At 45.4% G+C, this 13,303-nt stretch overlaps 1 protein-coding gene across 1 annotated transcript in view; it reads left to right on the forward strand.

Moving 5' to 3' along the window:
* MB21D2 (Mab-21 domain containing 2) overlaps nt 1-13,270 on the forward strand; it is a 57,827-nt gene extending 44,557 nt beyond the window's left edge. The window contains exon 2 of the mRNA XM_074547208.1: nt 9,605-13,270. Within this exon, the coding sequence (XP_074403309.1) occupies nt 9,605-10,869 (1,265 nt within the window). The 3' untranslated portion in view covers nt 10,870-13,270. The remainder of the gene's footprint in view (nt 1-9,604) is intronic.
* The last annotated feature ends 33 nt before the right edge of the window (nt 13,271-13,303 follow it).

A 13,303-nucleotide genomic window follows, 5' to 3' on the forward strand; every position in this document is an offset into this window, starting at 1 on the left:
TCCTGGTAACAGAGAATTGCTCCAAAAATACAGCCCTCATCTCACTGCAAATGCCTCAGGGCATGGGCCAGTGCCAGCTCCACCAGCTCCTCCTTCCCACCAGCCAATCCACACCTTACACTGGAAGGAGGGTGGTTGCAATACCTGGATCTTTCAGGGCCACCTGGCAATGTGATTACTTACCTTGCCTTCTTCAGAGGACTGCATTTCACCTTTGCTGTCCAAAATGACAGTGGCATTTTGCTGCATACCTTCACACCAGGTGGTCCAGGTTCTACCCTGTTGCTCTTGCCTTTCTCTTTTACCCTAATTATTCAGTTCCATGCTTCCTGGCCACTGCTGTGCTGCAGGGATAAGAGATCCTTGGCAGCTGCTGGGGCTGTGGGCTTGGTGCTTGATGGAGAGAATCCACACAGTGCTTCCTGCTGTGCTCTTTGACAGATGACAGTGCTCAGCTGCAAAAAAAAGGCTGTAAAATCTGAGATTTTGGTTTGAAACTTCTGGTGGCTTTTGTGTGCTGTCAGGTATGACCTCTGAAAGATGAAGCTGGAGCAGGATGATAGGAGCAGTGGGACATGGACAGGCAAGCTTGGAGGACATAGGTTTTCTTCTGCCTGTCTCCCATGGAAAGCAAGGAAAAATGCTCTTGACATTTCCATTCACTTCAGGAGAGCTGCTCTGTTTTCTGCTAATAACAAATTTGGCCTGTATCAACTTCTGGTGATGTGGGTGAAGAGGAATTTTGCATGAATGTCAAAGTCAACCAGCATACATCCAGCTGATGCTGCACATGAGGCTTTGGCAAAAGCATTTCCTATAGGTGACTTGATCCAGCTCCACATGGCTTTGGGAATGTTCTCAGTGTGGGTGGGAAGTTGGTTAATACTGCAGGAAAGCTTGCTCTTGGCTTCATGAGCTCAGACACAGCTGTATTGTTTAAGCCTTTTTGATTTCAGCACTCTCCGACAAGGATCTGCATTCCCTGCCTCGTTTTGCTAGTCCAACCCATGCTCACGTGCAAGGACAGAGAAAAATTATATTGTGCTTCTGGCATTGGTTGTCTCAGCCATATTTGGCCTATCTGTCTTGTCTTCTCCCAGTGTTTGGATACCAGATTTGTCAAAGGGTCTGTACAGATGGAGTTGAGTGAATTCTAAGGGCTGGAGAGAAGATTCAGTTTGTATAATTTTCTCCACTACATGCCTCAGAAAGGCTTCTGAAGACAGCTGCTTTCCTTCTGCCCTCAGAGAACTCAGGATTTCCAGCACTCTTTTGGTGCTTGGCTGGTTTCCTGGAAACATCCTTCATTCCCTCTCTTTCTGACCTGTCCCATTGTATAAACCTAAATAGATTTTGTTATTTGTAGATTAAGAGAATGAAAGCAATTGAAAGAGGTGCCATTCTGGTCATGTCGTTGACCCCAGGAGCCAAGTTTGGTGGATTTTAAGGGAAAATCAAGGACATGAATTACAGCTGTAGTTATCCATCAGCTCCCTGATGGCTGTTAGTCACCATGAGTACTCCACACGTAAGCTTACCTTTTCTGGATGATTTAGTGAAGAATTGTTGAGTCAAGGACAAATCTCCTGCTGCTCTGCAGCAAGGTAGAGCTGTTATTACAGAAAAGGCAGGCCCTGAGGATGGGCAGTGTTAGCTCAGGCCCAGTTCATAAAGTATGGTGCTGTGATTTGTCTTGTCTGTGACTTATCTTTGTAGAAAACAGCTACTAAAGGAAAAGAAAGCAAGCTGGTAATTTAGCAGCTGGGGAGAGAATTTGTGGTGTGTTGGATAGCTGTAAGCAGGAGTCTTGCTAGAACAGCTCAAAGTGCATTTACAGTGGAGGCTCCTATGTTATTTAGAGGATGTGAGGTTGTGGTAGCATTCCTCTGTGCACAGCCCACTGGCACCAGAACTTAAAGTGGTGTGGCAACTTAGCCCTTTCAGGGTGGGAGAAAGGTACCAGGCAGTAACTGAGAACACAAAACCATCCCAGAGGAGCCCAAAGTGCTTTTGCAACCTTGGAGTCAAGTTCTGCCTGATACATACTTGTGCCTTTGTGGCTGACTGGAGTGAGAGGAGAGTGTGTTCCCAGGTTTGGAAGAGAATGGCTTTGCTCATCAGTGGAGAGCTGCCACGTGTTTGCTGTGAGAGGCACCTGGTGCTGACTCTTCAGATTGGGATGAGAGCACGAGGGAGGTGGGGACTTTGTTCTCATGTGCAGTCTCCAAAACCTTACCCTGTCCTACTTCCACACTTCTTTTGCAGTGTCAGCAGCACCCCTTGTAAAGTGATGGGATTGGTGTTGGCTTTTACAAGGGGAACATCCTGAAGGTGAATTTAAATACTGGGGAGGAGGACTTCATTACATTGAGCAAACCTGCAGTGGAGTGGGGCTAATTTAGCAAGCAAGGCTGCTGAGGTATTTCCCAGAGGACTGAAGGCATTCACCCAGAAGTCACTTTTCACGTGAAGTCACCTTTTCATGCAGTGTTGACCATCTCATTTCACTTGAGTGTAGCAATACCAGGGCCCACACAATTGCAGATCAGGACAGTCAGCTAAACAAAGTTTAAATAAGTTGTCCTTTTCAATGTGGAAGAAAGATGACTGATGAAGCTGTGTAAGATCTTCAGTGATCCATGGGAGGTGCCATGGTTAGGTGATTTTCTTCATTTCCTAGCAAGCTAGCAAAAGGAAGTCCTTTTGACACGTGGTTTGTGAAACACGGTGCTGCAAGGCACTGACTATAACAAAAATATAGCTGATTTAACAAAGCAATGAGAGACATTCCAGGCAGAGAAGTCTGTCAGTGCTATTAAAGACAAATCTGCAAATACTGCCTCTGGGTTGGGAAATAGCAAAGCCAGAGAATTCTTGGAGATTGCAGAGGGAAAATAATATAATAGTTTGTGTATAATATGCTGTGCTTTCCTTGCTCTTAATGCTCTTCTGAAAGCCCTCAGCAGCAGTTGCCTGAGCCAGGGTGCCACAGTAGGTGGTGGACATGTCATGTACCACTCTGAGGTTGTTGGGCTCTTGTGAGGATCCCAGTAACAGGGAGGAACTAGGAAAAACAAGGGCAGAACAGCCTCTCCTGCAAGCTGCGTGTTTGCACTCAAGATGCTCAACCTGGTTTGTGCCCACTGCTGTTACCTTGTAATGAGATCCAAGAGAGGAATCCTGGTGAGTCTCCCCCAGGGTAACATCTTGCTGAGTATTTAGCAGCGCTCCATAGGGGTGTGAGCAGAAATGGCCCATCTAGACCCTGTGTAGCCCTTGCCAAATGTGCACTCTCAGTTCCAGAGGGTGGAGCTGTTAAAACAATCTGTCTCTTGGCATATTTTGTCTCTGGCATTGCAGTTCCAGGAGAGATGGCATCTTGTGCCATTTCCAAAAGGAATTTCATGTCTTATGCACATTTGAAAATATGGACACTGTATGGACACAGTGTGCAGTGTTAACTGGGGTGTAGCAGCAACTTGTTCTTTCAGCTATCCTCTCTGTCCCCTGTTCCTTCTGTTCTGCTTGTCAGCTGCTCTCAGACCTCATCACCCACATTTTTCAGACCCTAGAGCACCTGTTTGAATTGCACTTCATATTCCATGTAGGCTTTCACCTTTCATCACTCCTATTAGTTTGGCTAATGTGACTCTGGAAATAAGACTCTTCAACAAGCAGACTGGCATGGTGGAAACCCAGCATCAGTTTGGAACAGACTCTCAAACCCTTCCTGCCCAGAGTAGAGGTGCACAGCAATGCAGGGGCTCCCTCTGAAAATGCTGGTTCCAGCTCTGGGAGCAATCTGGTCCTGCTCTTGTGGTCTCTGAGCCCTGACTGGTTTAGGCAAGCAGATCACTACAGAAACACTGCTGCTGGTTTTGGTGCCAGAGTGGGTTTAGATGTTTGTGACAGCACCATTCTTCACTGTACAGGCTTGCCCTTTTTCTCTTTTTTTTTTCCTGCTTGCACCATGAAACACCCTTTTCCATTGCCAAACAGAAAGGTGGGTGTCTTCCACCAGGACACATGAAAAATAGCAAAAAACTGGGACACCACTTTTGAGATTGTGTTTAAAGAAGACTTTGGAGAAAGAAACTGATTTCTTTTACGAGGGGGTGCTGTCTCCCTGCAGTGTGTTCTGTCACCATGTCACAAGATTTCTAAAAGGAGCAGAATCAGTAGGACACTGGTGTATCAGTCTGCAAGGAGCAGCTTCCTTCGTTCACATCCCATATTTGACTGAGCTGGTATCACATGGTTCAGTCTCCCCACTCTTCTCCCACCCCCTGCCTGCTTCCGCCAACAGTCCTCTCAAAATGTGCTTTGTAACTGAAGACTCCCCTAAAGAGCTGACTCTTCCAGTTCTCCTGCGTAACAAAAACTTGTGCTGCTCATAAATAGAATTGCAATTACCAAGGGAAACAGAAGAATCTGCGCAGTCCAGATGCATCAGAGAGGCCTCTCGTCTTAAAGAAGCCTCTGAAATTCAACACACACTGCTCAGGCATAGCTGGGAGACCTCTGCAGAAATCTTTCCTTTGAGCAGCCACTGTCTGATCATCCAGAAAGTCAGACTTCCTTAGGTCTTGGACTTACAGGATGGTAATGATTTCATATAGAAGAAAAGAGGCATTCTCTAGGTTATGCAACTAAAAGGATGAACTTGTGAGGAAAAATCAAGAGCCTTGACTTTGCATGCTGAGTCCTGTGGAAGGATTAAGCAGTAGTAGAAAAGAGGGAGGCAATAGGATATGTGAGTGGTCCTTAGCTTTCCCTATAGAAAGATCACAAATATAGGGAAGATCCCTTCTATATATCTTCTCCCTAGGCTGCCAGGGAACTCAAGGGAGGCATACACCATTTAGTGCCTGGCTTGGCTCCCAGAAGAATTCCTGTGGTAGGCTTCTTCTGTGTGCAAGGTTCTGCTGATTCTCCTCTGTGGAACCTTTCCGAGCCCCCCACTGCTCCTTTGACCTCTCTCTGGTTCCCATGCAGCAGAAGCCTCCCTGAATTCAGTGACTGCCCTGAACATCACCCCATTCAGTTTGATGAGACCAAGTTAGACTAACAGAACAGCATCTTGCTTTGCCACGTTTCCTTTTGGTGGCAATGGTTGTGCATCTAAAGCGTCAGGAAGAAAGACTTCAAGAAGGAGCCCATAATTAGGAAATGCATATGTTAGAAATAAGTTTTTACATCATGTTTTTCTTGTGATCAGTTTTTTCAAAGACAAATCTGTGTGCTCCCACTTATTTACACAAAGCTAGTCGTGAAATAGCAGTGGATCCCAGCACACGATGCAATGGTCATGAAATCTGTTCATCTGAAATTCTGTCATGGTTGGAGAGCATCTTTGCATTGCAATTTTTGTTTTCAGTGGGAAGAATAGTCTCTGTGTCATCTGCATCAGAGTCACAGTTCATTCAAGGATGTGTCCCAAATGTAGGTGTTATATAAAGTAAAATATCTTTTCTCTGTTCTTTGTATCTTAGTGCTTGAAGTAGAAATAAATCCTTTTTTTCCCTTACACTGAAGAAACAACAAAGGAATAATGTTCTGTTGGTGGAACTCACTTGCTCACCTGTCTTCCTCCGAATTCATGTTTAGTAAACCAACCAGCAGGCCTGGCCTACAGGTGGTGCTACTGATTCTTATAACTCTTGCCTTTCTCATGCTTGCAATCATACTTACCTGTTAGAATGCCAAATTTACTAGTTTGGGAAGATCTTCAATTAGTTACATATCTAGAAAAACAGAATCCTTTAAGGTGGTTTATAAAGAAGAGGTAACTGTACACCAATCCCTCACTTAGCTTTGCCAAACACCTTTTCAGTGTCACACAAGGTACTACTGCAAATTATGTCTTGCCTGGTAGCAGCAAGAGGCTTCTTATGTATCAGTGAACCTACTTTGATACCATGAGAGCTGGTCCTTCAGCTAAAATTTGTTTTGTGTGTTTGACCCTACAAATTCTGGTTTGGTCTTTACAGACAACTCCACAGATCTATAAATTTCATTAGTTTTTCCGTAACACCTATTGCCTTCTCCTCCCGGGTGGCCCTGGGACTGAGATGAAAAGAACAGAGCTCAAACTGCCCACTGATGCTATTAAGTACTTGGGTTGAGTACCAGTCTTGGTATCTTTCTTTGTATCTGCACTTACATGCTAACTGAACTGGAGTGCCTACTTGTGTTGTACGTTCATGGGCTGCAGAAACTTGGGGTGAAAGCTTTGTGACAGGCTGGTGTGTGCCACACAGTGCTGGCTGATGGGACTCCTTGAAATCCCTTCACATTTCAAATAGATTTGTCAGCAAGGGGGGCAGTTTGAAGACACTGCAAACCCCTAAAGCCTTAGGTAATCCTGAATTTGGCCAGCTCAACTATTTATAGAACACTCTATGCCTATTCTAAATATACTTTCCTCAAGGGGACCTTATCTCAACTCCCTGCTCCACCACTTCAGTTGGATCAGCAATGCTGCTGTGATCATTTAGCAAAAATTCCTTCTCTTGTTCTGTGGCAGAGCTGCAGATGTTGCTGGTTTGGGACTTGAAGGGGAAATTCTGTGCCAAGCAGAGCTCAAGGGTTTGATTTAAACTGCAGCCAGCCAGGTAGAGAGATATTGATGACATGTTAGATAATTTCCTGTAACCATTTCCTTACTGTTTTTCAATATTTCTCTTCTGCTGGTAGGTCCAGAGTTCTGGAGAGGGAAAACGAAGTAACTCATTGACAGTGTACAGAAGGCAGGGCTTGAGTCGCACTTGCTGCTGGTTAAATTGGGTTAGACTACCAACTCCATTGCTCCCATGTAAGGACAAAGGATCTCTTCAGGCCAAGGAGAGCAACTCATCCAACAGCAGATTCTGAAGTGGGGAATCTCTTTGGAAAAATCCTGATTTTCTTTTTTAGTTGAAGGCTCTGGGATAGAAGTTCTGGTGCAAAGGGCCCACTGCAGAGCATTTTTCATCCCTTAAGTTTAAAAATATTTAGAAAAATGCATCCTTTATTGAGTCCTATAGGTTTGAACATTTTCCTCTGTCGGATAGTTACATTCTGTCTGCCTGTCTCAGGAACATCTGCAGATTTGCATGGCAGATGCTGCAGAGCACTGTCCTGAGTGGCAAATTGTGGCTGAGTGTAGAGGCAGGATGGGCCATCCAAACCCTTCATATCATGAATAGCTGTGCTGCCCCAATGTAAGGGCCAGTAGTACATTAATCTTTGGGGGGGAAAATAATTGCTCCCTGTCCCTATGATGTGATTGATCCAGACTCTACTCTGTGGGTATTGGACCCAGCTTCCAGCAGAGGTGTAAAGCACTAAGGCTGCTTGCACTGGTTCAAGGACAGGATTCAGAGGCAGTGTGTCAGTGGTGTCTGCAGAAGTCACATCAATTGAGGTACCCATTAGAAAACCCCTTCTGGGTACAGCAAAAGAGTGACTGCTACTTATTTAGCCTCTGGGATAGAGAAGCCTGTGTAAGACTTTGCTGCTCCACAGATCAGGGTAACACAGCTCACGGTGTGTCTAAGCCTCAGAAAATGTTTTTGAGGTTGACAGAAGCTTTTCTTAGTTATTACCCTTTGAGGATGAACAGGGCAGCGTGTGGCAAGATCGCAGAATGGGATTAGCTCAGGATTTAGCAGGAAGAGTTTCTTAGCACTCCTTTAGTGCTATTTCCTTCTATTGCAGCCCCTGGAGCTGCATGAAATAGAAGGGTTTATGTCCTTGCTGTCTGGCAGGAAAATCATCCCAGCTCAGTGCAGCAAAATGGACTGGGTCCAGTGCTCTTGGAAGGAATGAAACAGGTAAAGTGTTTTTAACAAGGAATTTCACATGGGTACAGGTACACTGTACACTTTCAGGTACACTGAATATTGCCCCAGGATGCATTCTGCCTCACACAGAGGCCTCTTCCTCCAATATCCTTGGCTTTCCCAAGGAATCAGTGTCCACAGAGCTTTAGATTTTGCTCTGGTCATGGCTTACCTGTAAGCATGCAGGTAGTGTTTCCTTGTTGCTGTCCTAGCATGCAGGGAAGGACAGGTGAGTGTCTGAAAGCTCTGCAGTGCCACTGAGCCTGGTGCAGCCCTCAGTGCCCTGGGGCGCTGCTGCTGCTCTCTGCTAGGGTGACCCGCTCAGTGCAGGCAGTGTCTGTGATCCTACAGGGGTGCATTACCTCAGGAAAGGCTCTGCAGTCACTGGGACCATGACAGCATGGGTACTCATACTGTAGTGCTGATCATTTGTGTTTCACATTCTTGATGTGTCTGCCTGTGATTTCTGGGCTGACAGAGTGACTGGCAGCTTTCCGGCTCACTCTGTCATGCCTCTGGCTAGTTATTCCCACTGCTGTCTAAGACTGGCTTCCTTTTAATGGAAGTTGCCCATTTGACCATTCTTGATGTAAACAAACCATATTGCCTTTCAGAAGCTGGACTCAGTAATGCATGCCAACAGAAACTAGTGCATTTGTACTTGTAAGGAATAAAATCTATCCCTTTTGCAGTGCTCATAACAGCTTAAGCATCTCCATTCAGAGCCACTGGCCTTTGTTCCCTCATGGCTGAGGTGTGGCAGCGGAATTGAGGCTGGGAAGCAACCAAAAAGCATTTAACCACAAGAGGAACACCAGCAGTGAATCAGCCCAGAAAGCAGCAGCAGACTGCAGAGCAGTTGAAGTGCAGAGCTCAATTTTAAGCCTAATTTGAACACTGAATGAGGTGCTAATATCTCAGCTTCTGTGTAGAGTCTCAGTCTGCTGTTCATTTTCTATGGACACAGTATAGTGGGCTGTATTTATAGAATTCCTGGTGAAAAGCTGGCTTTGTACAACTGGTACAGGCACTGCAGGGTGAATGTCGCGTCTGGTTTTGGTGTTGAAAGTAAAAATCTGTCTTCATGTCTGTGTTCTGGAGAGCTGATCAGATATTTTATGTCATTGCAGCTTGAAGAGCCAATTTCAGATCTGGCTTCTCTAATTGCCTGATCATTTAACCTGCTTCATTCACCCATAAGGATGCATTTCTTTTGTTCATGTTGCCTTGTTCATCAGTAAATGTAAAGCAGATTGCAAAATCAGACCTGCTTGAACTAACATTTGTAGCTATTCATTCACTCATGAACAAACCAACTCCCTGATGCTGGTCCAGCTTTTTTCTATAGCAGAGAGAAAATAAGAACAGGGAGTCAATTAATATTCTCTTTTCTCTATGGCGTGTTGGTGAAACATTTGGATACTATGGAAATGAATGTCAATATGGTGAAAAACTGGTTTAGAAGATGTTAAAAGAGTTACATTTAGTTCTGGAAGTAGCTTTGCTATGTTTCATCAGAGGCTGCTGCTTTTTTCCATTGCTTGAAATATGATGTTTAGGATGGACTTCACACATTCCCAGGAATGCAGGGAAGGCCCTGCCCTGAGTCAGGTGAGACCAAAGGTTGTCTGAGTGCTGGGCCTGATTTATGTTTTTGCCACAGCAAAAGTTATAGATACCTCTGGTTGCTTTCTTTTCCTGCTGGGCATGGAATGGGTTTTAATCCTGGTTAGATCCTGGATAATTTTTTTTTAAAGGATTTCTCTTTCTGTCTTTTTCAGGCATGGTTCAGAAACTCGACCAGAAGCTGCCTGTAGCCAACGAGTACCTGCTGCTGTCGGGCGGCGTGCGGGAAGGTGTGGTGGACATTGACCTCGATGAGCTGAATGTTTATGCCCGGGGCACAGACTATGACATGGACTTCACGCTGCTGGTGCCCGCGCTGAAGCTGCATGACCGCAACCAGCCGGTGACGCTGGACATGCGCCACTCGGCCCTGTGCCACTCCTGGCTCAGCCTGCGCCTCTTCGACGAGGGAACCATCAGCAAGTGGAAGGACTGCTGCACAATCGTGGACCATATCAATGGAGCCACCAATTACTTCTTCTCCCCAACAAAAGTTGCAGACTGGTTCTATGAGTCCATTAGCATCGTGCTCTCTGAGATCCAGAAGAAGCCCCAGCGAGGGATGCCAAAGGTGGAGAAGGTAGAAAAGAACGGGACTATCATATCCATTATTTTGGGAGTGGGCAGCAGCCGCATGCTGTATGACATTGTCCCTGTGGTGTCCTTCAAAGGCTGGCCTGCTGTGGCACAGAGTTGGCTGATGGAGAACCACTTCTGGGACGGGAAGATCACGGAGGAGGAAGTCATAAGTGGGTTTTACTTAGTGCCTGCATGTTCCTACAAGGGGAAGAAGGACAATGAATGGAGGCTGTCATTTGCCAGGAGTGAAGTGCAGCTGAAAAAGTGCATCTCCAGCAGCCTCATGCAAGCCTACCAGGCCTGCAAAGCCATCATCATCAAACTGCTGTCCCGCCCCAAAGCCATTAGTCCATATCACCTGCGCAGCATGATGCTGTGGGCTTGTGACAGGCTGCCAGCCAGCTACCTGGCCCAGGAGGATTACGCAGCCCATTTCCTCCTGGGGCTCATCGATGATCTCCAGCACTGCTTGGTCAACAAGATGTGCCCTAACTACTTCATCCCGCAGTGCAACATGCTGGAGCACCTGTCCGAGGACACGGTGATGCTGCACGCGCGGAAGCTGTCCTCGGTGCGCTCCGACCCTGCCGAGCACCTCCGGACTGCCATCGAGCACGTCAAGGCAGCCAACAGGCTCACCCTGGAGCTGCAGCGGCGGGGCAGCACCACCAGCATCCCCTCCCCGCAGTCCGACGGAGGGGACCCCAACCAGCCCGACGACCGGTTAGCCAAAAAGCTGCAGCAGCTAGTGACTGAGAACCCCGGGAAGTCCATCTCTGTCTTCATCAACCCAGATGATGTCACAAGGCCCCACTTCAGAATTGATGATAAATTTTTCTGAGCTTTCGTCAGTGTTTCTTGGGATTTTTATTTGTTTTGTTTTTTAAAACTCTTGCAGTGCGCAGGTTTTTTAATTTGATTTTCCTTGATGAATTAGTCTCTTGGTTTTTACATATCCAGCATAGATTGGATCTGTTGAGAACAATCTGAACAAATTATAAATCTTGTTTCTGCAGGACAGTGCAGATTTTGAAACAGTATATTACTATTTCATATGCTGCTTTTTTTTTTCTTTTTCACCCACCTTGCCCATTGTCTGTGAGTAGTTTCTAAAGGAGGACATGCATCGTAAATACAAGCCACAGTGTAATGTAGAAGTTTTTCCAAGCTTCCATAATTTATGTACATTGTTGGGCTGGGAGAAAGAACAACTCCCCTTCCGTTGCTTCAGAAATTCACTTCTTTTTCCATGAGCTTCCATCACCCTAAAGAAATGAGGAGAGGCTGGGTTGGAAAGCACTCCTGGTAATCTGACGAGGCCAAATCTACTGGGCTGAAGCCCAGTTCATCTGTTCTTCACATTTCTGATACAGGGGAGAAAGGTGACTTTACAGATGATGATGCAGCTTTTTGGGGAAAGAGTTGTTTCTGTTTTGATCTACTTTTTGAATGTAATCGTTCATTAATTGGACCTTGTACAGTCCAGAGGGTTGTTTCTGCTGCTTTTCCATGCGGAATAAGGTTATGGAATGTTAGTTTTAGTGTGTGTAATTATTCAAAGCCTTATTTAAATTCTATTAAAGAACATACCATTTTAAATGTAATTGCACTAATGAAATCTCTGCCATTACCTCAGTCCCACTGTTTGTGTTTCTTTCATGAATTAGCATCTGTTGTTAGGTCTCAATATTGCTGATTGCTTGAGACCCCTCTGGTCTCATGGTTTCAGGTGATTTCTTGACTGTCTTTTGTAAAAGACTTCCTTGTTAGCCCAGCTATGTGTGAGCAGTCAGAGTTTTGCATTGGCATATTTCTTTGGATGCGTATTGTGTGTTGCAGTGCATATTGCATTAATATGTATTGCATGTTGTTGAAACAGGTTTACCATTAGATAAGGATGTAATGCTAAAGCAGTGGTATGTGCAAAGTGAATCAGCCAGACCTCCAGCAAAGGAGCTACCTTGCTTCTCTAATGCATGTATTAGGCCTGATCCTTTCTGGCAGTTACCATTCCCTGGACTCCTGAGAACTTTCTGACTCACCCTGGGACATGGGAGATCTTACTCTGGTCTCATGTTTGCAAAAGTTGTGTTTGTGTGTAAACTTGTGGTGCAACAGTAGCCTTGAAAAACACATACACTTTTCTTCTGTGTGTAGAGTAAGATGTATGGTAACAAGGGTTAGTCTGAGCCAAAAATAATTCCAAGAGTTCAAGGATAGAGTGACTTATTGTGGCTGGCTGGCCAGTGACTGATATTTAGGCCTTAAATCAGCAATTTGGGCTTACTGATTATCCCAGAGACGCTGTTCTGATCCAAACTTGATGCATGTGTTAAAATGTGATTATTAGAGCAGGTTGAAGTATTTTTTAAATATTTGACAGACAAATGAGGTGCATATCTAGTAAATTCTAACTGATAAAAATTGTGTATGAAAAATGTGTCACTTTTTCAGTCCAGCCTTTGTGGTACAGAAACCAGGCTGGTGGAGCAGCACACCAACAGCTTTGGCAACTGCTTTATTAGATGGCAGGGAGGTTCCAATACCTGATCTAGTGCCCAAGTCATGTCTTAAAACTTTAGCTCCTCCATCTCTTGGGCATAATTGAAAACTTCACCCCATTGCTATAGCGAAGAAGTTCACATTTACCTGAATTTACTGGTACACACTTACAAGAAGCTCTCAGAAGTTGCTGGCCTGATGGAGTGGATGAGGATTTAACCTTAAAGCACAATTGGCTCTTGATCATGAGTCCTGTGCAGCTGCAGTTTGGTCCTGGGAAGGACATGGATTGGCTTGGATCAGCAGAAGCAGAGCTGGGTCCTACCCATGTGGCCATTGCCAAAGATGAGTTTCCATATAAACCTGTGAAACCTGCCTGGGGGAGGCAGGAGAAACAACAGGGATTCCTCTCCAGAAGTGCGTGGAAAATGCAGATTTGTTGAAATGGTTTCTTCCCCAGCCTCTGGAACTTCTGTTTGTTGAAAGAAGAGTCTGGGCTGCAGGATGAAGTTCCCATCACTACATGAGAAACCTGCTCAGCACAAAGCAGCAGTAGCCTGGCAGGCAGAGTACTCTCCCAAGAGACCCATTGTCTGTGCCAGTGCTCCTGAGATATGCAGAAACACAGCCTTCCTCATGCCAGTTCAATGTCCTGCTGACCAGCAGTTTGACTAACCCATGTCAAGCTCTGGTGTGTGCTCCTTTTTTTGGTTTTAATTAAAAAAACATTTTGAAAAGTATCCACCTTGTTCTTCCTGCATTCTGTGTGTTGG

This window comes from Zonotrichia albicollis, chromosome 9 (assembly GCF_047830755.1).
Source record: "Zonotrichia albicollis isolate bZonAlb1 chromosome 9, bZonAlb1.hap1, whole genome shotgun sequence".
NCBI lineage: Eukaryota > Metazoa > Chordata > Aves > Passeriformes > Passerellidae > Zonotrichia > Zonotrichia albicollis.